Genomic DNA, 24,914 nt, shown 5'->3' with positions numbered 1-24,914 from the left:
TGGGCAACCGCACAGGTAATTTGCTGGTATAATATACGCTGGCTGTAGTGCTTTCTGATAATTAACTGCAGAGAATTTCTCAATAAATCTGCAATTGCTTCAGATTATTGCATAAATCCGACAGTGTGAAAGTCATCACTGAACAGCCATCATTTGCACAAATAAATACAACAAATTAAAGCCCCACATAAAATGTTAGCAGTGTCTACAGCCTGTTCTTAATTTAATATTGCAGAATTCAAATTGAGTTCATAATTAGATGCTTTGAGCAATAAATGGCTTTGAATTAGGAGTTGACTGTATAATATGTGGAACAGATGCTAGAATAATTTAAAGGCCATAGTCAAATCCCTAGGTTCAGATAGTGATTCAACATCCAAGAAAGGGATGACTAGATTACCCTTCATCACACCCAGACATCCAGTTTCTGGGTTGGGCTGCACCTTCAAGGTTTCATCAAACCAAGCTATTCACTCAGCAGGAATTTATTAGGCAGTTACTGAATAGCAATACAACAATTTCTAGAGGAACCACATCTCAAATTAATAGCTAAAACTTCAGTACAGGTAATTGATATCTGGAATCCGCCTGAACAAATCTTGGTTTTAATGATTATCTTGACTTCTCTCTAACATTGCCAGAACCACCAAACAGCAAAGCCATCCCACCATACATTTTGCAGATTGTCTCATTCCTTTTTTTAAAATCGCAACTAAGGTCACAGATAAAAAGGGGAAAGAAATTTTTTTTTTTCAAGAAAAAGGGCAAAAATGAATCCCCAAAATACTGAACAACAATGCAGAATCCCCACATAATAAAGTCAAAATAAAGCCCGGATTATCATGATTTATTAACTTTAAGTAAAAATAAATCCTTAAAATAGAAAATGTTATGGGAGGAAAAAAAGCCTTTAGGCCAAATTCAAAAGCATACTGCTCTTTAAGACTACTTTGCAAAAACTGAAAAAGAACTTGAAGTGATTACAAAGCTTAAGGGACTCAACATTGCACCTTTCCAGCCAATTAAGTACTCACTTCTAGGCAAACGTGACAGCCAAAGTGGCACACGGCAAGGTCCCACAAACAGCAATATAAATGAGCAGATAATCTGTTTTGGTGGTGTTGGATGAGAGGTAAATGTTAGCCAGGACACCAGAAGAACTCCCTGCAATTTGTCGAATCATGGTATGGGGCCTTTTACATCAACCTGCACAGGCAAATGTCTCGTCTGAAAGATGGCACCCCTGACAATACAGCACTCCCTCACTGAAGTGTCAGCCTCAAGTCTCTGCAGTAGGGCTTGAACCCACAAACTTCTGACTCAAAAGCGAGAGTGCTACCACTGAGCCAAGGCTGACAGATAAATATCTTTAATGAAGTGGACTTCAGATTGATTTTAAAAATCCAATTAGAAGTTCAGCTAGGGTAATGATTAAGCTAATGAGTGATATCAAAATCACTTAAATCAATTTAAATATAAAATTGGTGAAAGCCAACTTTTACGTATTACAATGATTCCGAGCAGGATCAGTTTACATGCCGAGGGAGGGGATGGGCTGACTGGAATTATACAAGGATGAAGCCAAAATACTGTCTTTGCAGAACTTGTTCTATGATTCCCCTTCCCCTCCTCTTTCTTTCCCGCCCAAGGCAAGCAGAGGTGACATTCCTAATCCCAATACTTGAGAGAGCTGGTTGTGTGTGTGGGGTTATCTCCTTCTGCAGGTGTCACGTGGAAAAACTTTAATATCTGAATTGATCAGAAACCTGTTCAGTATAACAACTGGGTGGAAGCTTGCATTAGAATTGTGAGAATGTATATGGCACAGGTTTTAAAACTTGAATTCCTGGATCCTTAGTGGTTCAAGTGTCTTTTTTTTGCACTGGATACATTATAAACTCAGACGCAGTCTTTTGAAAGTGTGTCAATATTTGCAAGGGCCCCCCACACAATTATATCTGAAAATCACTGCTTTACGGGAGGGAGGTGCCCTGAAGTCATTTCTGGTGTTTTCAGAAGCTTTAACCACTTCGCAATCCAGTTACCAGGATTAAGGGAAAAACTAAAGGTTTTTTTTGAGCAGACAGTTCTCAGATCTCAAAGTTTTATAACAAAAGTTAATAAATCTCATTAGTCAGCAAAACTATACAAGGTGTTCAATAAAACAGTGGACAGGGTGGCAGAAGGGATCCAGACAACATAAGAATATAATTTACACAACCCAAGTAAAATACAATTTGGTGCACATTTAGCTAAAATTTATTACTGCAAAAATGCAGTTAATCTAACTGAAAAACTGCACCACTGTTAGTACACCACAGACAGCCTGATAAAAATGAGATAAGCTGTGGGGCAGACTTGATGAATAAATCTCAATATTGTCCTGGGATCTCTTTCTCTTGGTTTAGTTTCACAGGCCGGCAGAGGAACAGTAGACATGGATCCAAAACTATGGAACATGTGTACAACATTATAGGATCAGCATGTACTCATTAAGTGATTCTTTCCTCATTGGCAACAGCGAAAAAACTTCCTATGTTGGCTTGGAGTTCCAGATCACTGCCATCTGCTTCTCAGTGGAAAAACATAGAAAATAATCATTTGGAACAAGCAAATTTGGGGAAGGATTGAGAAACCTTTGGCGTCTGGGATATTGTGGTCTTTGATGTGTGCTGCTGTATAGCCATCAAGAGGGAGGAAAAACGATTACGGGAAAATTTCTTTTTTTTGTGAAGGATTTCAGGAACACTCCTGACTGGTCAGGCTGGGCAACACTGGCTTTTTTTTTTGCTCTCTGCTTATTTTATTATTAATTGGTACGTGCTTTTCTTCTTCCAAGTGTTTCGGGATTGGGGGGGGGGGGGGGAAAGAGAATAGACTTATGGGGTTAAGGGGTTATAGTTTGCGTAGCTAACAGAAAGAACAAACTTGTATTCATATTGCTCAGAAACTTCCCAAAGCACTTCACATACAATTACTCTGAAATGCAGTCACTTATGTAGATGAATGAAGCGACCATTTTGCACACAGCTATGAGATGAATGACCAATTAATGACCAATTGTGATGGCATTGTTTGGGGAAAGAAAATTGATAAGGACACTGGGAGAACTCCCTGCTCATCTTCCAACAGTCTTTTATAATGTAAACCTGAACCACCACAGCAGTTTAACATCTCATCCAAAGTTTGGCACCTCTGACAATGTAGCACTTGTTCAGTAATGCACTGAAGTGCCATCCTGGAGTGTAGCTTGAACCAACCAGCTTCTGACTCAGATATGAAAGCATCACCAACTAAGCCAAAATTACAAATGCCTAGCATTTGGCACTGTTGTTTAAGTTGATTTTCTCCTCAGACTGTTATTTCTAAAGCTGCATTAAAAATACAGCACACTTCCCATGCCAACTGCATAATGTGGTACAGTACAACATGCCTTATGACTCAGTTCCTTTTACTGTATAAGAATTCAGTGAACTGTTGTGATACAGAATTTTCTGGCCTGCCGTTTATCAGCTGGACAACAGGCATACCTTATCGATTAGATCACAAACAATACACAAAACCATCGGATCTCCCATCAAGCCTGGAATGCAAGGGACCACAATTCATTCCTGTTACATCACATTCTACAGATATTGTCAAATAGTTCACAACTCGGTCAACACAACAACGTTACAATGGGCTGTTACATCCTAATATCCAACTGAGTCTAAACTTTGCTACAAATGATGTAATAGTCAGCAGTCAGGTATCGACAGCTAATAATACAGCTCCTGAAATAAACCCATGTTACCAACGTCTAGTGGGATAGTCACAGAGGATTTGGGGCCAGCCTAGCCAGAAATTTCTAAAATGTAAATTAAAAATCTGTTTTCCCACTTATTTCTGTGCCTTATGTGCAAGTCTTAGTTTTCATGTTCAGCAAGAACAGTTCAGAACTCAAGCCATGATCCCAACCGGCTTCACAAAAAAAAAAATCTAGGCTTACAAACCAGTGCAGCACTGGCATCGTCTGCACTCAGGTGGATGTAAAAGATCCCGTGGCAATATTTCAAAGAAAAGCAGGGGAGTTATCCCATGTCCTGGCCAATATTTATCCCTCAACCAACATCACTAAAACAGATTATCTAGTCATTATCTCACTGCTGTTTATGGGACCTTGCTGTGCGCAATTGGCTGCCACGTTCCCTACATTAAAATAGTGACAACACTTCAAAAGTACTTCATTGGCTGTAAAGCGCCTTGGGAAATCCTGAGGTCATGAAAGGCGCTATATAAATGCAAGTCTGTCTGTCTTTATTTTTGCCCTACCCGGCTATGAACTGGGAAATCCTCCAGCCTGAGTGTGATGGGAAAATAATGAAGATAGTTTAATACTGGAACAGGAACAACCCTGCAACTACAGCTGCAAATCTACTGCGGTTATTCTGCGACTTTACACCCTTATAGCCAGACATCTAGAAGTGTTTTCAGGAGGTTATTTGGTTTTCCCTTCATTAGAGCTAAATTTAATTCCAGCTCGATAACTCACAGTTGAAAGCAGCAATATCTAGTGCCAAATTGATCTGAACATTTAATACTTCCGAAGGAGATTTTTCAAGGTGATACCTTGTCACGTCCAGAGGCGAGAAGCAGCACACGAGCATTGAAATGTCCTTCACACATTTAATAATCACCATTAAAACTGAAGGAAGGTACACTTCCAAAAAAAAATAAACTGCATTTATTTCAAACATAATTAACCCAAACATCTCTCAATATACTAAAAGTAATACATCAAAGCGTGCAGCTGACACACTTCGTTACAGGCACAAATTCTTTTAAAATGCTATTTTTTTTCAACCATACAAACACATTCAAATTTGCAAAGTTACCTGACCAACAGATGCAAAACAATCTTAAAACAAGTCTACAAAAGGCAGTCGTTTCCTACTGCTGTCAACCTTCTAATTCACCTACATTAGTAACTATACTTCAAAAACTGTAACTATACTTCAAAACAAAAGTGAGTCATTGGCTGTGAAAATCTTTACAACATCCTGGGGACATGAAAGGTGCTACATTATTGTAAATGCTTTTCTTCTTAATTAACTTCAAGAGTTTCTTAAGAGGATTTGGCCTCAAATTGTCTTCCAGATCTCCTATTTACAGCAATGAGACCTGTTGACCTTACAGACAAGCCAGCTTACACACAGCTGCACAATGGCGACAGAATACATGGTGTAACAACTTGCATTTATACAGCCTTTAACGTAGAAAACATCCCAAGACGTAATCGGACAAAAACAGACAGCACACCAAAGAAGTTGGTATGGGGGGGTTAACCTAAAGGTTTAGTCAAAGAGGTGGGTTTTAAGGAAGGTCTTAAAGGAGAGAGATGGAGAGTCGAAGAGCATCCACAGCCTAGCCAATGGATGCCTCAATGGGCCCTTCGGAAAATGTCAAGAGAGGAACAGAGAGCAGCTGTGGGCTCATCCAAGAGAGATTTAAGCCTGGGATGGCAGCGGGAGAGTAGGAAGGCAGAGGGGTAGCGATGGGTTGTGGTAGAGATCGGAGAGCAAAGGATTCGAGGGGAGAAATGACAGGAAGGGAAGGAGACAAGAGATGGAGCACACCAAAAAAACAGGAATAGAAGTAATGGACTTGGATCCAGGACAGCTGTCAAAATATGCATCGAATGGGCATAAAGGGAATTCAGTTTACCGAGGTATAGCAGAGATTGAGAGACATATCTTGGTTGTAAACAGAGGACAGGGAGGAGACGATACAAGAGATTCCAAAGCTGGAGTCTGAGGTCCTGTGGTGAGATGAAGCTGATTTGTTGACAGGGTGGAGTCAGCTTGGAGCATCAACAAACCAATGTCCAGGCTCGCAGACAGTTGTGGAAAGGGGATGAATCCAGGAGTTTCAGTGGGCGCACTGCTGGAGGTTTTCCAATGGAAACAAAAAGGGCTGAGGAGTGAAGAGTCAACCATGAGCCAAGAGGTTGATCCATGGGTCCAGCGGAAGTGCGCAGTGACCTCAGATGCGAGCAACCTCAGATGCGAGCAATAATTCCTGGGTGTCCAAGCACTTTGCCTTTATGGGCTACATTAGTGCATACCATGGCATCTCAGGGGCTGCATATAAAGTCTTAATCCATATTCCCATTAATTTTCATATATCTCGTTGCTGATATGAACAAATCTTGGTGTTCCGGCTTAGGCAAGAGCACCAACAGCCCTTTTCAAACCTGCACGCCCACATAACTGAACAGGACAAAATTGAACAGGTACAACTCAGTTCCTGAAGTTTTGAGGGCCAGATTTCCAGGGCCCTGGCATTATATTCCTGCAATAAATCCGAACACTACATTCTCCTACTTACAGTTAGCAATGCTACAGGAAATCCACTAACATGTATATATAAATGATGACAGTCTGGAACCCTGGAATACACAGCAAATTCCACTCACAAAGAAAGCTCTTAATTCAGATAAAAAGAAAATACTGCAGATGCTGAAAATCTGAAATAAAAACAGAAAATGCTGGAGAAACTCAGCAGGTCAGGCAGCATCTGTGAAGAGAGAAACAGAGTTAACGTTTCAGGTCGATGACCTTTCATCAGAACTGGAAAAAAGCAGGAAATGGACGAGATTTTTAAGCAAGTGTAGGAGCTGGGAAAGCGGGGGGGGGGGGGGGAGGAGAGAACAAAAGAGACACTTGCTTAAAAATCTGTTCCATTTCCTGCTTTTTTCCAGTTCTGACGAAAGCTCATCGACCTGAAACGTTAACTCTGTTTCTCTCTCCACAGATGCTGCCTGACCTGCTGAGTTTCTCCAGCATTTTCTGTTTTTATCTCTTAATTCAGACATCAGCTTTAATGGGTAAATAGGTTTTCCTCATTCATAAGATAAACTGGGTATTCACCATTCTCAATTACGTTTACTGTATTTATACACTGGTATTTAGATAACAAACTTATACCCAGACTAGTGAAACACTGCAGCACTCAAGCGTCCTTAATTGTCCCCTCTTTTGTGCTGAAACCTAACATCAAGCCTAGTGTAAAACAAATTCTACCACCCAAAAATGGCACACAAAGCTTAACAAATCCTGTTGATACATGAATACAGAAAAATGTATTCTGACCACATATTGTTTGGCATCAATTGTGATTTTTTGAGCTATAATTTGAAAACGTACTTCAAGACCTTAACAACCAGAGCAGGCAGTCCTTTGTTACCTCACCCACACACTTCAGCAATCCTGCGTCAGACTTCCTCGCTGCACTCAGCAATATCAATTGCCAGATCCTCCAACACATCAGCTTTTACTCCTCCATAAAAATGCAAAATAGAACCATGTTTGGTTCCAGCATTATACAAAATTTACCATATTCCAAATTTTTTTTCACAAAACACCAGCTGTAAAACAGCACACGGTATAAACAAAAGGGAAAGCATGCTGTTTGTTATATTTGTGGAGGACAATGAACAGTCAGTCGGGGGTTAGTTTTGCTTCACTGAACTAATAATCAATGCATCCCCTCCCCCCCAACAAGTATACTCTGATTCATTCATTAGCTAACTATTCAGAAGGTGGGGCGAGGAAGAGAGGGAAGAACACAAACAGATCACTTTACAGAATTTAAAACAGATTTAGAGTCCTAGTTTGTGAAATGTGTTGCAAACAAGCTCATGTGCAGAATGTTCAGAACCCATGCCACCAGAGAACTACTTGTTTCATATCTTCACAAAGACCAATAGCAGATTACAGCACTGAAGGGGGCTATTTGTCTCATTGTGTCTGACAAGCTCTTTGCTCGAGTAATCCAAAGCTAATCCCACTGCCCTGCTATCTCTCCATATCATCTTCTGCTTCAAATATGTATCCATTCTTCCCTTACAAAATGCAACGGTCTCTCCGTCAACCACTCCCTGTGGCAAAGCATTCCATGCTCCATCTCTCTGCATAAATAAACATCACCTGACCTCTCATCTTTAACTGATGACTCCATCATCTCTAACGCCCCAACCAAACGAAATAGCCTCAGTTCCAGTGGAAATTATCCCAGGCTCCCAAATTATTGTTTCCCATCCCTGGTGTAAGTGAATCTACACTATGTTCTCTATGGTTTTAAAGAGCACTGTATATAATTAACAAAATTACTGACTGGGGAAATCCTATTAAAATTCATCTATAACAAGCTTAACTGTACAGAGCTTCCTCTCAAAAGCCCAGGGTACCAGAAATGATCCTAATTCCAAGTTATTGTGTTGTCAAGGTGAGGAATGCCAGTGATGTAGAACAATGCATCCCCCCCACCCCGCTTTTGGAACTGAATGCCAGTCAGAAGCTGCTCAGATTAGGTTTATGGTGGGCCAGATGCAAACTGCACTCTCTTGACCGCTGCTCCAAAACGTGCCGCGACCCCACCACAGCAGACCACGAGGTCCAAGTCAGACCAATATTTTGTGCTCAGTTTTGTGCTGTGGGCGCATGGCCACTCAAAAATGGCTGAGAATGTCCATAAAAAGGTTCACATCAATCCTTCTATGACACTGCCTACTGATTAATACACAGTAATGGACTGTTTCTACATGCAATGGTTTGATTTTTTTTTTAAAGAAAGTACTAAGCATGGTAAATTTTTGCTCTGATGTACACACCGCACACCTTTACTTTACAACAGGTTTGTAGGGCCTGCTATCAATCATTATTACAGTACTTGAGATCGCCCAGAGCCACTATGGTACATTGCCTTCTATAAGTCTGGTAGGTAAACAGAAGACGAGTATTATTTGCAAATACTGAAATTTAAATGAATATATACACTAGGATAAACCCTGCAGGTGCACTTCCGGAAAAAGATACTTGTACGATACCTTAGTTACAAATTCACAACATGTTGCCTGGTGCCCCAACTGTAACTAGGTGTATTAAGACCTAAAACTTGATGCTCCTCACTTAGACCTTAGTTCCCGGCACTCCCTCCCCTTCTAAAAACCTTAATAAGCAAAGGGTGCTGGAAGTCAAAGTTGAGTAAAGAAACACTAATTACCCCAGCCTCTGAAAAACAACAAAGAGAACAGCCCCGATCATGAATCTTGCCACCAGCTGTTAATTTTTTTTAAAGTAAAATTCCAATTTTTTCTTATCTTTTTTAGTTATACCCGGGGGAAGTCTCAATCATCAGCAAATTGATGGAAGGTGTCGTCGACAGTGCTATCAAGCAGCACTTACGCACCAATAACCTGCTCACTGATGCCCAGTTTGGGTTCTGCCAAGACCACTCGGCTCCCGACCTCATTACAGCCTTGGTCCAAACATGGACAAAGGAGCTGAATTCCAGAGGAGAGGTGAGAGTGACTGCCCTTGACATCAAGGCAGCATTTGACTGAGTCTGGCATCAAGGAGCCCTAGTAAAACTGAAGTCAATGGGAATCGGGGGCAAAACGCTCCACTGGCTGGAGTCATACATAGAACAAAGGAAGATGGTTGTGGTGGTTGAAGGTCAATCATCACAGCCCCAAGACATCACTGCAGGAGTCCCTCACGGCAGTGTCCTAGGCCCAACTATCTTCAGCTGCTTCATCAATGACCTTCCCTCCAACATAAGGTCAGAAATGGGGATGTTCGCTGATGACTGCACAGTGTTCAGCACCATTCACAACTCCTCAGATAATAAAGCAGTCCATGCCCATATGCAACAAGGCCTGGACGACATTCAGGCTTGGGCCGATAAGTGGCAGATAACATTCACGCCACACAAGTGCCAGGCAATGACTATCTCCACTAGCGAGAGTCTATCCACCTGCCCTTGACATTCAACGGTATTATCATCGCCGAATCCCCCACCAACATCATTCTGGGGGTCATCATTGACCAGAAACTTAATTGGACCAGCCACATAAATACTGTGGCAACAAGAGCAGGTCAGAGGCCAGGTATTCTGCGGCGAGTGTCTCACCTCGTGACTCCCCAAAGCCTTTCCACCGTCTACAAGGCACAAGTAAGGAACGAGATGGAATACTCTCCACTTGCCTGGATGAGTGCCGCTCCAACAACTCTCAAGAAGCTCAACACCATCCAGGACAAAACAGCCTGCTTGATCGGCACCCCATCCACCACCTTAAACATTCACTCCCTCCACCACCGGCATACAGTGGCTGCAGTGTGTACCATCTACAAGATGCACTGCGTACCATCTACAAGATGCACTGCAGCAACTCGCCAAGGCTTCTTCGGCAGCACCTCACAAACCCGCGACCTCTTCCACCCAGAAGGACAAGGGCAGCAGGCGCATGGGAACACCACCACCTCCAAGTCACACACCATCTTAACTTAGAAGTATATCGCCGATCCTTCATCGTCGCTGGGTCAAAACCCTGGAAACTCCCTACCTAACAGCACCGTGGGAGTACCTTCACCACACGGACTGCAGCGGTTCAAAAAGGCGGCTCACCACCACCTTCTCAAGGGCAACTAGGGATGGGCAATAAATGCTGGCCTTGCCAGCGACAACCGCATCCCATAAACAAATTTTGTTTAAAGTAATTTTCCTGGCTATTGCTCACTGTCTCGGATCTCACCATGGAGTATTCTTTTAACATTTCAAAAGAAAGATTGGACTTCTTCTCCTTTAAGGGACCCCCCCCACCCCATTTTTTTGGCATAGTGTACTTATAATAAAAATTAACTTTTGAGTCCACGTTTCACCAGACCAGCTTAAAAACCAAGCTAACCGTACTACAGTATCTACACCTTAATCCAGTGCTTCATAACTTGCTCCATTTTTTCAATGTTGAATACAAAATGGAGTCAAATTTAGCCTCATATACATATACAGAAATCCCGCCCCAACCACGGTTTTACCATACGCGGATTTCAAGTATACACGGTTTCCTTTTTGCGACAAATTTTGCCAACCGCGGCAGTGAATTTTGCATATACGCGGTTTTTAATTTTCAAGTTTCACGGGTCGCGCTTCCAAACATGAGACTCCATTCATCCGCGCCACTCTTTTGAGCATATTTACTACCATGCGTGGTCTCACGCCACTCGTGGAAATACTGTGTGTGTGTGTGTGTGAATGTCGTCTCGTTGCTACCCATTTTGCCTTTAATTACAGTATTGTATTGTTCTGTTTAGCCCTTAATCATGGCCCCTAAACGTAATCTCAGTGGTAAAGGTTAATCAATAGCGAAAAGGGCAAGGAATGTACTAACCTTAGATAGGAAATTAGATGTCGTTAATAGACTGATACAGCATTCTAGCGAGGCAGAGGACGAAGACGAGGATATGGTGGAGAAGTCAAAAATGACAAGTGCCGACCTTAGCAAGGCAATGCTCCTTGCTACTAATTTCTCAGACCCATTCTTGGAGTGTAGTTTAAAATTCAAGTGAAGTTTGGAGGATTTAATGAGACCATACAAGCAGGTCCAGAAAGATATTCAGAAAAAAAAAGTCAACCATCCATCGCAGAATTCTTTAAGAAACCGCCCAGTTGATGACCCAGTTGCATCAACCAGCCACGATGTCGCTTCTCTGCATTCACCCCCCTCGATTGATGATCTTTTTTATTGTGTTATTTAAAATAAAGCAACTTACTTAGGCTCTGACGAGTGTAAATGCGGCCGCGTTCCCCCTAACCCCATTTTTCCCATAAGGTCTTATATTTGCCAACCGCGGTTTTACCAACCACGGGGGTTTTCAGGGACGTATCCCCCGTGGTTGGGGAGGGATTACTGTAATGTGCATTCCAAAATTACTAGAGAATTTTTTTTTATTAGTGACGTCGTTACTCTGGATAAATTAACTGCATTGGAATTAACGTGGAATTCTCCTCTTGCTTTTCAATTTCCTCCTCCTTTTGACTTTTTCCTTTCTTTCATAATACAGAGCTTACTGCAATCATCAGGCCTTCACTAAGGCTGCTCTCAGTCGATCACTTGAGGAACATACAGCAACCCAGTCATGACACTCCCTCCAGTGCTCACTTCCCCAGCCACGAGGAGGCACTTGCCCTCAACTCAGCCCCTCTATATCATTGGAACCAAGATCAGTAACTTTGTAGAGCAGATAATATTGAACCTGTGTATCTCCAGGTCAGTGCTTTAACTTGCTATGTCCCCTTATACATTCTATTATTTTTTCTATCTCCCTTACAACCAGATGATTAAGTTTAGTTAGTGGAGTTGGACAGAGGAAAAACAGAGAAGGGTGGGGGGGGGGGGCCTGTGCATTGCTGCAAACAAGGAAACAGTAAGCAAATCAGACAGGAAGCAAATGAAGGAACAGAGAGAATCAGGTGTTGAGGAAAAAGGAGAACCAGAATGTTGACGCTACCTATTCTGGCAGCAGGAGAAAACAATGGCCAGTGAAAACAAATTAAAATTTCAACACTTAGAAGCTGCATAGGCCTGTGGGACCCAACATGCATATATCCTGTTGGCAGTGAAAGACAGTTACATTAATGGCCAATACAGACATCTGGTATTGGGAACGGTGTCTCTCTATGGTATTCAAGGCAGAGTGGCAGGTAATTGAAATTTCACATTGCTGTGGAGAGCCAATACACAGACTTGAATCGCCCATGAGCCACAACCCGTGTGCATTATATATGCACATTAAAGAGGGACTGCAAGTCATACTGTTGAATAATGTGTCTTTCCAAATACATGGGCCCAGAAATTTGGGTCTCCACGGGTGAGTACGCACGGGGTACTCACCCGTAGGCCCAATGGAAGTGCCGGTTTCCTGCATGCACTGCGCATGCGCGGGAAACCGGAACATCCGTTCCTCTGAACGAAGGGGTTCAGAGGTCAAACGCGTGCGCAGGTTTTCCCGGGAGGGTAAGTCTCCAGAAGTTAGAAATGTAAAAAGCAGGCGTAAGGCCTGCTTGTTACAAGGTAAGTGGTGAATTAATTAAAATTAAAACATTTTTTTCCACAGGTTTATTATTTTTAAATACTTTAAAGCAAGGTAAGTTTAATTTTAGCCCTGTTAGAAAATAAAATTATTTTTTCAAAAATTTAAATGATTGTTTAAAAGTTATTTCATGTAATTTATAATTTATTTTAAAAATGTGATTTGAAAAAAAAATGTATTTGAAGATTTAGTGCTGTTTTGGGGCTGTAGTATTTATAAGTCTTGACAGCACTTCCTGTCAGACTTACGAATGGAGCATTCCCTGCTCCGATTGGCTCCCCATGGCCCACGTGATCCCAGGGGACGCATCGAACGAACTGCGTCCCTGGGATACGCAAGCACTGCGTGCCGGCAGCTGGACCAGGCCCCGGATCGGAATTCCACGGGGGCCCACAAGCTCAACGGCCGGCGAGCAAGGTAAGTGCAGATCGGGGGCTTGCACCCACGGGAAGCCCCCGATCCGAATTTCTGGGCCATGGTCATAAGACATGTCCTGTGCTTTCCCACTAATTTGGCTAAAATTTAAAATTAGCTGATGCTTGTTCAGATCATCAACCTAAATTGAAGTTTACATTCGGCTTGTTGCAGGTAATCAAAAGAAAAGAAAGATTTGCATTTATATAGCATCTTTCACGACTACCGGACATCCCAAAGTGCTTTAAAGCCAATGAAGTACATTTGGAGTGCAGTCACAGCTGTAATGTGGGATACTAGAAACAGACATAGAAGCTAGGAGTAGGCCATTCAGCCCCTCGATCCTGCTCCGCCATTCAATATCATGGCTGATCATCCAAATTCAGTACCCTGTCCCTGCTTTCTCCCCATATCCCTTGATCCCTTTAGCCTTAAGAAATATATCTAACTCCTTCTTGAATATATTTAATGAATTGGCCTCAACTGCCTTCTGTGGTAGAGAATTCCACAGGTTCACCACTCTCTGGGTGAAGAAATTCCTCCTCATCTCTGTCCTAAATGGCTTACCCCTTATCTTTAGACTGTGACCCCTAGTTCTGGGCTCCCCCGCCATCAGGAACATCCTTCCTGCATCTAGTCTGTCCAGTCCTGTTAGAATTTTATAAGTTTCAATGAGCTCCCCTCTCATTCTTCTAAACTCCAACGAATATAAGCCTAATCAACCCAATCTCTCCTCATACGTCATTCCTGCCATCCCAGGTATCAGCCTGGTGAATCTTCGTTGCACTCCCTCCATGGCAAGAACATCCTTCCTCAGATAAGGCGACCAAAACTGCACACAATACTCAAGGTGTGGTCTCACCAAGGTCCTGTACAACTGCAGCAAGACATCCTTGCTCCTGTACTCGAATCCTCTCGCTACGAAGGCCAAGATACCATTTGCCTTCTTAACCGCCTGCTGCACCTGTGGAATCCGATTCTTTTGCCCTCAATCTGGTTCAGTACAAACACTGAGTCGAATACCGGTTGGTTGCGTTCAACAGTTTTATTTCGTCATCCCGGGAGACTTACTCTGATACAGCACAGTCCTGACTCCAGTAGAGTCCGACAGGTTCCACCAGAGCAAGTAAGTTCTCATACAGTGTGCTACATTATTATACTTGCATTTGAGAAGACATTAACACATCGTACAGTCTGCACCAATCCCGAGCTGGGCACGTATACATTTAATTTGATTTCCTGGCCTGGCAGTTTGAAATAAAGAAGTCACATTTTACTGAGTGGTTTACAGTTAAAGTAAATATCCTGGTAATGGTTTCACGATCACCTAATCATTATGGTAATGCGTTTGCAATCACCTAATGTTTGTACAGTTTCTGCTATTGTTCCTATCAGCAAGGTGTGACATCATGGGTGCCAGCCTCGTTAACAAAAGATCAGGTATCATGGTTAGCCCTCTTTACTTTTCTGCTGTTTTTACAGTTTCTGTTTCTTGAAATGATATTCTCAACGTGATCAATTCTTATACAATATACAAGTGACTCAGCGATGTCGACATTTCACCACCATTTTATGCTGACAGGATCCTCCATTTTAGATTGACAGGGTCCTTGGCCATGCGACGCGAGTTGGTACCATATTTTGCATTCTATATCCTCACACCCGCGTGCTTACCTTCAGCGACTGGTGCACAAGGACACCCAGGTCTCGTTGCACTTCCCCTTCTCCCAATCTACTGCCATTCAGATAATAATCTGCCTTCCTGTTTTTGCCACCAAAGTGGATAACCTCGCATTTATCCACATTATACTGCATCTGCCCAATCACCCAACTTGTCCAAATCATTCTGGAGTTTCTTGGCATCCTCCTCACAGCACACACGCCTACCCAGCTTTATGTCATCTGCAAACTTGGAGATATTACATCTAATCCTCTTGTCTATATCATTAATATATATTGTGAATAGCTGGGGTCCTAGCACCGATCCCTGCAGTACCCCACTAGTCATTGTCAGAAAAAGACCTGTTTATTCCAACTCTTTGCTACCTGTCTGCCAATCAGTTCTCTATCCAAGTCAGTAACTTACCTCCAATCCCATGTGCTTTAACTTTACACGCTAATCTCTTATGCGGGACCTTATCGAAAGCCTTCTGAAAGTCCAAATACACCACATCCACTGCTTCTCCCTTATCTATTTTACTAGATAATTCAAAGCTTCTACCTCCGTAACCTCGCCCGTCTCTGCCCGCCTCAGCTCACCTGTTGCTGAAACCCTCAACCACACCTTTGTTGCCTCCAGTCTCGACTATTCCAATGCACTCCTGGCTGGTCTCCTACCTTGCACACTCCATAAACTTGAGCTCATCCAAAGCTCTGCTGCTTGTATCCTAACTTGCGCCAACTCCCGTTCACCCATCACCCCTGTACTCACTGACCTACATTGGCTCCTGGTCTAGCAACGCCTCGATTAAAAAATGTTCATCCTGGTTTTCAAATCCCTCCATGGCCACACCCCTTCCTATCTTTGTAACTTCCTCCAGCCCCACAACCCCCCCACCCCGAGATCTCCGCACTCCTCCAATTCTGGCCTCTTACACATCCCCGATTTTCTTCGCTCCACCACTGGCAGGCGTGCATTCAGCTGCCAAGGCTCTAGCTCTGGAATTCCCTCCCTAAACTTCTCCGCCTCTCTACCTTGCTCTCCTCTTTTAAGATGCTCCTTAAAACGTACCTCTTCGACCAAGCTTTCGGTCACCTGTCCTAATATCTCTTTATATGGCTCGGAGTTAAATTTTGTTTGATAATGGCTCCTGTTAAGTGCCTTGGAACGTTTTACTACATTAAAGGCGCTATATAAATGCAAGTTGTTGTTGAAACCTAAATCGTAACCTTATTCTACCTCTGGTGAAAATGAACAGTTGGTGCCAAATTCAGTGTAATATTGCCAATTATACACTGAATTATGGAACACTTATACCATATAAAGATCAAATAAAATGTTGCACTGACAACAGCAAAACATACTACAAACGTTTGAACAGGACAATTTTTTTTTAAATGTGCAGACAATTCCTTAATGTAGAAGCAGAGACAGGTACATTAGAAGGGTAGAATAGGCTAAACATTACTTCATTACCCCGCGAGACAAACCTAGGCAGACCGCGCGACCTGGATGAGTCTGAGGCGAGGGGACAGTATATAATTTCTAAGCACTGAAATAGAGCCACTGAACACTAAGAAAAAATTGCCTTGTGTGGTCACAAACAATGCATTGCAGAATTCAATAATTAAAACTTTAAACAAAAATACTAATTGTGTGAATTACCAGATAACCTGCAGCTGCAAAGCATGATTTTTTTTTGGGGGGGGGGGGGGGGGGCGGGCGCAGAGGGAAGAGAAGAAGTAACTTTTACTGTCTTCCTGTTGCCATATGTTCTTCCACAATCCAGTATGGCAGGCTCACGAACCTTGACCAGCACACTGTGACGAGGTGACATAAGGTTTGCTTTATAGGCAAGATCTCTGTCTCTCTCCCCCTCCCGCCCCCAACTTTCTTTCTCAGGAAGTGAGAGCACACACCACTGAGGCACTTCATGCAGTAGCCAAAGAATCTGCAAAACTCATCAAAAACCAGATCCCACTATATGGGAGGTGAGCTTTTCACTGTCAAGCTGATTGGATTGAGAAAAATAATTTCTAACCATGATACCTAATTACTGTTTTTAAAAATCACCTTTTCTCCAATTTTACATCAAAACCTACTTTCCTGCCCGAACACTGAAATCGAGGTGGTGCAGCACATGTGGCGCCGAGTGGCAGGATGTGGGTTTGCACACATGATTCCTACCACACTGAGATCCCGATGTGCCATGGGAAGAATTACAAAACTCCTCAGCCTCGAAACTAGAGCTCTTCAGCCTCAAAGAGATGGCTCAGAGGAAACTTTGAAGTATGATACTTAGCAGGATAAAGTAAACCCAAAACAATACTTTGAAACGGAAAATGACAAGAGGGCAATGGTTCAGGGCTAATTTAGGATAGACGTCAGGAAGTACTTTTTTATACGCACACACTGATGTATTGCTGGGACGGGTTACCAGAAAGAGTGATTGAGGCTTATTTAGCAAACAGCTAGGCAGTAATGGAAAGACAGTGGAGCTTGTATTCTGGAAGGATGACATGAAACATGAAGGGAACCTCATCATCCAAAATTATTTCACAAAACAAAAAAAGAGGGGATCAGTCTGCTCGTCCATAATCTGCTAGCAGTCAGCTCAAGGGCAGCAAAGGATTAGGAAATGGTTCCTTGTCCATCAGCTCAGCAATAAAATAGGATAGGCCTTTAAACCAAAATAAACCATAAATCACCCAGTTTGTTAATACGAGAGGAATCCCCTGAATTACAGCCTTCAATTCACTGCCACTTACAATGTTATTTACATAGTGAATTTAAAAACATTAGTTCTCCAATTTTGTTACGCAGCAACTGCGCAAGGATGGGATAGAGATGGCATGACTTGACTAATTAGCAATAGACAACAACTTGTATTTATATAGCGCCTTTAACGCAGATATCTTTGGTTGCGAGGCTGGAGGAGATTACAGAGATAGGGAGGGGCAAGGCCATGGAGGGATTTGAAAACAAGGGAGAGAATTTTAAAATCAAGGCGCTGCTTAACGGACCCTATGCAGGTCAGCGAGCACAGGGGTGATAGGTGACCGGGACTTGGTGCGAGTTAGGACACGGGCAGCAGAGTTTTGGATGACCTCAAGTTTACGTTGGGTAGAATGTGGGAGGTCGGCCAGGAGTGCATTGGAATCGTCAAGTCTAGAGGTAACAAAGGCATGGATGAGGGTTTCAGCAGCAAATGAGCCGAGGCAGGGGAGGAGACAGGCGAGGTTACGGAGGTGGAAATAGGCTGTCTTAGTTCTGGCATGGATTTGTGGTCGGAAGCTCATTTCTGGGACAAATATGACACCAAGGTTGCGAACAGTCTGGTTCAGCCTCAAATACTAGGGAGAGGGATTGAGTCGGTGGCTGGGGAACAGAGTTTGTGGCTGAGATCGAAGACAATGGCTTCCGTCTTCCCAATATTTAATTGGAGAAAATTTCTGCTCATCCAGTACTGGATGTCGGACAAGCAGTCTGACAATTCAGAGACAGCGGAGGGGTAGAGAGAGGTGGTGGTGAGGTAGAGTTGGGTGTCGTCAGCGTACATGTAGAAGCTGACGTTGCGTTTTCAGCCGGTGTCGCAGAAGGGCATCATGCAAATGAGAAATAGGAGGGGGCCAAGGATAGATCCTGACATGCAACCTGAATACATAACAAGCCATTAAGTGCCAAGCATCAAGTCTTTTCTCCCCTGGCAAGAGTGATGGGAATCAAACTATTTAGTAAAGCCCACTGTCCAACACTAGGGTAACTTGGTAATGCTTTGGTGAGTGATGGGTCTCACAATTACAGGAGACCACAAGCACTGAGGACCTGAAGAGTTATCCAGCAGCTCCTGTCTATTCCAAGTTAACATCGTGGAGACAGTGAATGAGCCATTTACTGAGAAAGGGAATCATTAGTACAGCAATGTAAGTGACCATTGATACCATGGCACTGCAATCAACAGAGCAACAATCACTTAGCACAGATACAGGGAAAGGAAAGGACTCGGGGGCGTTGCAGTCAGTGACTGTGAAGACGGGCAGTAACTCGGGGGGGGCAGTGAATGGGCAAAGGCTCAGGGGGCAGTGACTGGGCAAAGGGCAGTGACTGGGCAAAGGGCAGGGACTTGGGATGGGGGACAGTGACTGGGCAAAGGGCATGGACTTAGGGGGCAGCGACGGCAAAGGGCAGGGATTCGGGGGGGGGACAGTGACGGCAAAGGGCAGGGACTTAGGAGGCAGTGTCTGGGCAAAGGGCAGGGATTCGGAGGGGACAGTGACTGGGCATAGGTCAGGGATTCGGGGGGCAGCGTCTGGGCAAAGGGCAGGGATTCAGAGGGGGCAGTGACTGGGCATAGCTCAGGGATTCGGGGGGGCAGCGTCTGGGCAAAGGGCAGGAATTCGGGGGGGAGCAGCGTCTGAGCAAAGGGCAGGGATTCGGGGGCAGTGACTGGGCAAAGAGCAGGGACTCGAGGGGGGACAATGACTGGGCAAAGGGCAGGGACTCAGAGGGCAAGTACTGGGCAAAGGGCAGGGACCCGGTAGGGGGGTAGCAGGGACTGGGCAAAGGGCAGGGACTTAAGGGACAGTGACTGGGCAAAGGGCAGGGACTTAAGGGACAGTGACTGAACAAAGGGCAGGGACTTCAGGGGCAGTGACTGGGCAAAGGGCAGGGACTTAGGGGGCAGTGACTGGACAAAGGGCAGGGACTTCAGGGGCAGTGACTGGACAAAGGGCAGGGACTTCAGGGGCAGTGACTGGGCAAAGGGCAGGGACTTAGGGGGCAGTGACTGGGCAAAGGGCAGAGACCCGGCGGGGAGTGGGAAGTGACTGGGCAAAGGGCAGAGATTCGGGGGGGCAGTGACTGGGCAAATGGTAGGGACCCGGCGGGGAGTGGGAAGTGACTGGGCAAAAGGTAGGGGCTCGAGGGCTGCGAGGATCCCGGGGGCGGTAATTCTGTCGCGGGTTAGGTTGTGGGAGCTCCTACCTCACTCACGCTGGACACCTCCATTTTTTGCCACGGCTCCTCCAGCTGTACAAACGGCATTCTAGTGCCGCCGCCAGGCGCGGCCGCTGCTCATTCTGCGGGCTGGCGGACGGACACAAAACCGGCCTCCCTCTCCTCGCACAGGCCAGGCCCGGCCCGCCCGCGCACTGCCCGCCCCTCACAACATGGCGCCCGGCGCCAGCCAACCGCCGAACGCACGCCTTGCCCCACACAACATGGCTGACACGCCAGCCAACCAGCGCCCGCATTGCACGCCCCACACAAGATGGCGCCAGCCAACCAGCGCGCACATTGCCTGCCCCACACAAGATGGCGCCAGCCAACCGGCCCGCCCGCGCTGCTGTCTGCGGCTGACGCCCCCAACCCGACCCACGAGTCAAGGCTGCGCAACCGGCGCGCGCGGGGGCGAGCACGGTGACGCGCATGTACACTCGATGTACACATGTTGCTGTCGCTTTCCTGTTTATATTTTGTGTATTTTTCTTATTGTGCTTGATGCTCCCTCCTGTCACCTGTGGGGATTAATGCTGCTCTCCACATTTATCACTGGGGATTAATGCTGCTTTCCCCATTGATCACTGGGTATTAATGCTGCTCTCCCCATTTATCACTGTGGGGATTAATGCTGCTCCCCCCATTTATCACTGGGGATTAATGCTGCTCTCCCTATTTATCACGGGATTAATGCTGCTCTCCCCATTTATCACTGGGGATTAATGCTGCTCTCCCCATTTATCACTGGGGATTAATGCTGCTCCCCCATTTATCACTGTGGGGATTAATGCTGCTCTCACCATTTATCACTGGGGATAAATGCTGCTCTCCCCATTTATCACTGGGGATTAATGCTGCTCTCCCCATTTATCACTGTGGGGATTAATGCTGCTCTCCCCATTTATCACTGGGGATTAATGCTGCTCTCCCCATTTATCACTGGGGATTAATGCTGCTCTCCCCATTTATCACGGGATTAATGCTGCTCTCCTCATTTATCACTGGGGACTAATGCTGCTCTCCCCATTTATCACTGGTGATTAATGCTGCTCTCCCCATTTATCACTGTGGGGATTAATGCTGCTCTCCCCATTTATCACTGGGGATTAATGCTGCTCTCCCCATTTATCACTGTGCGGATTAATGCTGCTCTCCCCATTTATCACTGGGGATTAATGCTGCTCTCCCCATTTATCACTGGGAATTAATGCTGCTCTCCCCATTTATCACTGGGGATTAATGCTGCTCTCCCCATTTATCACTGGGGATTAATGCTGCTCCCCCCATTTATCACTGGGGATTAATGCTGCTCTCCCCATTTATCACTGGGGATTAATGCTGCTCTCCCCATTTATCACTGTGGGGATTAATGCTGCTCTCCCCATTTATCACTGGGGATTAATGCTGCTCTCCCCATTTATCACTGGGAATTAATGCTGCTCTCCCCATTTATCACTGGGGATTAATGCTGCTCTCCCCATTTATCACTGGGGATTAATGCTGCTCCCCCCATTTATCACTGGGGATTAATGCTGCTCTCCCCATTTATCACTGGGGATTAATGCTGCTCTCCCCATTTATCACTGTGGGGATTAATGCTGCTCTCCCCATTTATCACTGGGGATTAATGCTGCTCTCCCCATTTATCACTGGGGATTAATGCTGCTCTCCCCATTTATCACTGGGGATTAATGCTGCTCTCCCCATTTATCACTGTGGGGACTAATGCTGCTCTCCCCATTTATCACTGGTGATTAATGCTGCTCTCCCCATTTATCACTGTGGGGATTAATGCTGCTCTCCCCATTTATCACTGGGGATTAATGCTGCTCTCCCCATTTATCACTGTGGGGATTAATGCTGCTCTCCCCATTTATCACTGTGGGGATTAATGCTGCTCTCCCTATTTATCACTGTGGGGATTAATGCTGCTCTCCCCATTTATCGCTGGGGATTAATGCTGCTCTCCCCATTTATCACTGGGGATTAATGCTGCTCTCCCCATTTATCAGTACAGGGATTAATGCTTCACTCCCCATTTATCACTGGGTATAAATGCTGGTCTCCCCATTTATCACTGGGGATTAATGCTGCTCTCCCCATTTATCAGTGCAGGGATTAATGCTGCTCTCCCCATTCATCACTATGGGGATTAATGCTGCTCTCCCCATTTATCAGTGCAGGGATTAATGCTTCTCTCCCCATTTATCACTGGGTATTAATGCTGCTCTCCCCATTTATCACTGTGGGGATTAATGCTGATCTCCCCATTTACCACTGGGGATTAATGCTGCTCTCCCCATTTATCACTGGGAATTAATGCTGCTCTCACCATTTATCACTGGGGATTAATGCTGCTCTCCCCATTTATCACTGGGGATTAATGCTGCTCTCCCCATTTATCACTGGGGATTAATGCTGCTCTCCCCATTTATCACTGTGGGGATTAATGCTGCTCTCCCCATTTATCACTGGGGATTAATGCTGCTCTCCCCATTTATCACTGGGGATTAATGCTGCTCTCCCCATTTATCACTGTGGGGACTAATGCTGCTCTCCCCATTTATCACTGGTGATTAATGCTGCTCTCCCCATTTATCACTGTGGGGATTAATGCTGCTCTCCCCATTTATCACTGGGGATTAATGCTGCTCTCCCCATTTATCACTGGGGGTTAATGCTGCTCTCCCCGTTTAACACGAGGGATTAATGCTGCTCTCTGTGTGAGGGTGCCAGTTAGTTCCCTCAGTAACCCCTAGATGGCACCTTCACTTGTTTGTTTCCCTTTGCTAAATTGTTACTAGTTTACTTAACTGCCTTTTATCAGGTTTATTGGTTTCACCTGTTTTTGCTTGTATTTAAGTTCTGTGGTTTCTTCCCTCTGTGCTCAGTCTTGACAAGCCGTTGCCTAGTGGTAGCTTGTCTTGAGCTCCTATGTTTGTAACTGTTTACCTGTGTGATTCTAGTAAAGTACTTTTATTTACGACTGCATACCTGCTTCTCGCCTCATCTGTCTGCACTTGGGTCCAGAACCAGCCTCACCCTGACAGCAAGACTGAGCCAGTATGGACCCAGCAGTGATGGAGGAACTTCGTTCTATTCTATCCCATCAAGGTGCTTTCCTCGGCCGCCTTGAGCAACTTCTCCAAAGCATTTCGGACAAGGTAGATATGTGGACTCAGACCATTCAACACCCAGCCACTGTGGCTTCTGCTCAGGATGTTCCTCCTCAGTCAGTTCCTTTGGGTGCTACCCCACCGGTCGCCAACCTCCAGACTCACCGAGAGCCTCGCCTACCCGCACCAGAGCGCTATGACGGTCATCCGGGCAAGTGTCGCGGCTTCTTGACCCAGTGCTTCCTAGTTTTTGAACTCCAACCTTCCATGTTCCTATCACCCCGCTCTAAAGTAGCGTTCATCATATCACTACTCTCGGGAATAGCTCTCGCCTGGGCTACTGCTATCTGGGAGCAGCAATCTTTCGTCTGCTCGGACATTCTCCTTTTCGCCGAAGAGATGAGCAAAGTCTTTGACTATCCTGTGAGTGGACGGGAGGCAGTTAAGAGACTTTTGAATCTCCGCCAGGGCAACTGCAGCGTAGCCGACTTCGCCATTGAGTTCCGCACACTCGCTGCGGAGAGCTGCTGGAACACCGAGGCCCTTCTCTCCATGTTTCTTCATGGCCTCTCCGAATCTATCAAAGATGAACTGGTGTCCAGAGAGGTTCCGGAGGACCTTGACACGCTCATCTCCCTTGCCATCAGAGTGGATAACCGCCTCCGGGAGCATGGTAGAGAGGAGATTCACTACTTCCACAGAGGTGAGATCTTCCAGTGTTTCGAATCTGACCAAGAGTTTCCAAGTACCCCCGAATCCACCTGTTAGCGCCGAAGAGGAACCTATGCAACTCGGCAGAACTCGGCTCTCCCAGTTTGAGAGACAGAGGAGATTGAGAGAGAGGCGTTGTCTTTACTGTGGCCTGTCTGGCCATCTCAGAGCCACATGCCCTGAGCTTCAGGAAAAAGCCAGGAGGATTGGGAAAATACGGACAGATCAAATCCCTTCTCCTACCCCTTCTGTCTTCCAAACCCTGCTTTCCGCTCGTCTCTCTTGGGAGGGACAACAGTACAACCTCCAGGCGTTTACTGACTCCGGGGCCGCTGGCTGTTTTATCGATGCCACCCTTGTGCGCAGCCTGAAAATTCCTTTCTCCCGCCTTGACAAGCCTTTACAAGTCACCGCCCTCGACGGCAGGCCCCTTGGTTCTGAGCGTATTCATCATATCACCGGAGTATTACATGTCCAAGTAGGGGAGAGACATCAAGAGTTGCTGCAGTTTCACCTTATCGATTCACCTGATTTCCCTCTCGTTCTTGGACATCCGTGGCTCTCTCTTCACAACCCTCACATTGACTGGACTACCGGGATTGTGCTGGAGTGGGGTCCTTCATGTCTAGCCAACTGTCTTAAGGTCTTCCCTAGTCTGCCCCGTCCTTCCTCTCCCGAGCCAGCTGATCAGCTGGACCTTGCTCATGTGCCCCCTGAATATTCGGACCTCCATGCTGTGTTTAGTAAGAGGCGGTCCACTACACTCCCCCCGCACCGGTCCTACGACTGTGCCATTGATCTCCTGCCTGGCACTAGCCCCCCTCGGGGTCGGCTCTACTCTCTCTCTTGCCCTGAGAATGTTTCCATGGAAGAATACATCAAGGAAGCCCTCGCTACAGGTTTCATTCGCCCTTCCACCTCCCCAGCGGGTGCTGGCTTCTTTTTTGTAAAGAAGAAGGATGGTGGTCTCAGGCCTTGCATAGACTATCGGGGGCTTAACAAAATGACCATTAAGAACCGCTATCCTCTCCCTTTGATGTCTTCAGCGTTTGAGCAGCTGCAGGGAGCTACTATTTTCTCCAAACTTGACCTCCGCAACGCGTA

General features: G+C 45.3%; 1 protein-coding gene across 4 annotated transcripts in view; it reads right to left on the bottom strand.

The window, feature by feature from the left end:
- Positions 1-20,173, bottom strand: part of LOC147124943 (ribosomal protein S6 kinase alpha-6) — a 141,391-nt gene extending 121,218 nt beyond the window's left edge. For 2 of the 4 annotated variants that reach the window (XM_085995145.1, XM_085995160.1), the window contains exon 1: positions 19,969-20,171. In XM_085995145.1, coding sequence (XP_085851271.1) covers positions 19,969-20,028 — 60 coding nt within the window. In that variant the 5' untranslated portion in view covers positions 20,029-20,171. Of the gene's footprint in view, positions 1-19,968 lie in introns of all 4 variants that reach the window. The other 2 variants (XM_085995169.1, XM_085995153.1) reach the window with 2 other exon arrangements.
- Positions 20,174-24,914: the final 4,741 nt, after the last annotated feature.

This window comes from Somniosus microcephalus, chromosome 1, assembly GCF_052327205.1.
Source record: "Somniosus microcephalus isolate GS21.2 chromosome 1, FLI_Smic_1.0, whole genome shotgun sequence".
NCBI classification, from domain to species: Eukaryota; Metazoa; Chordata; class Chondrichthyes; order Squaliformes; family Somniosidae; genus Somniosus; species Somniosus microcephalus.
Note: the sequence above shows the minus strand (reverse complement) of the source record. Positions and strands in the feature narration are given on the sequence as shown.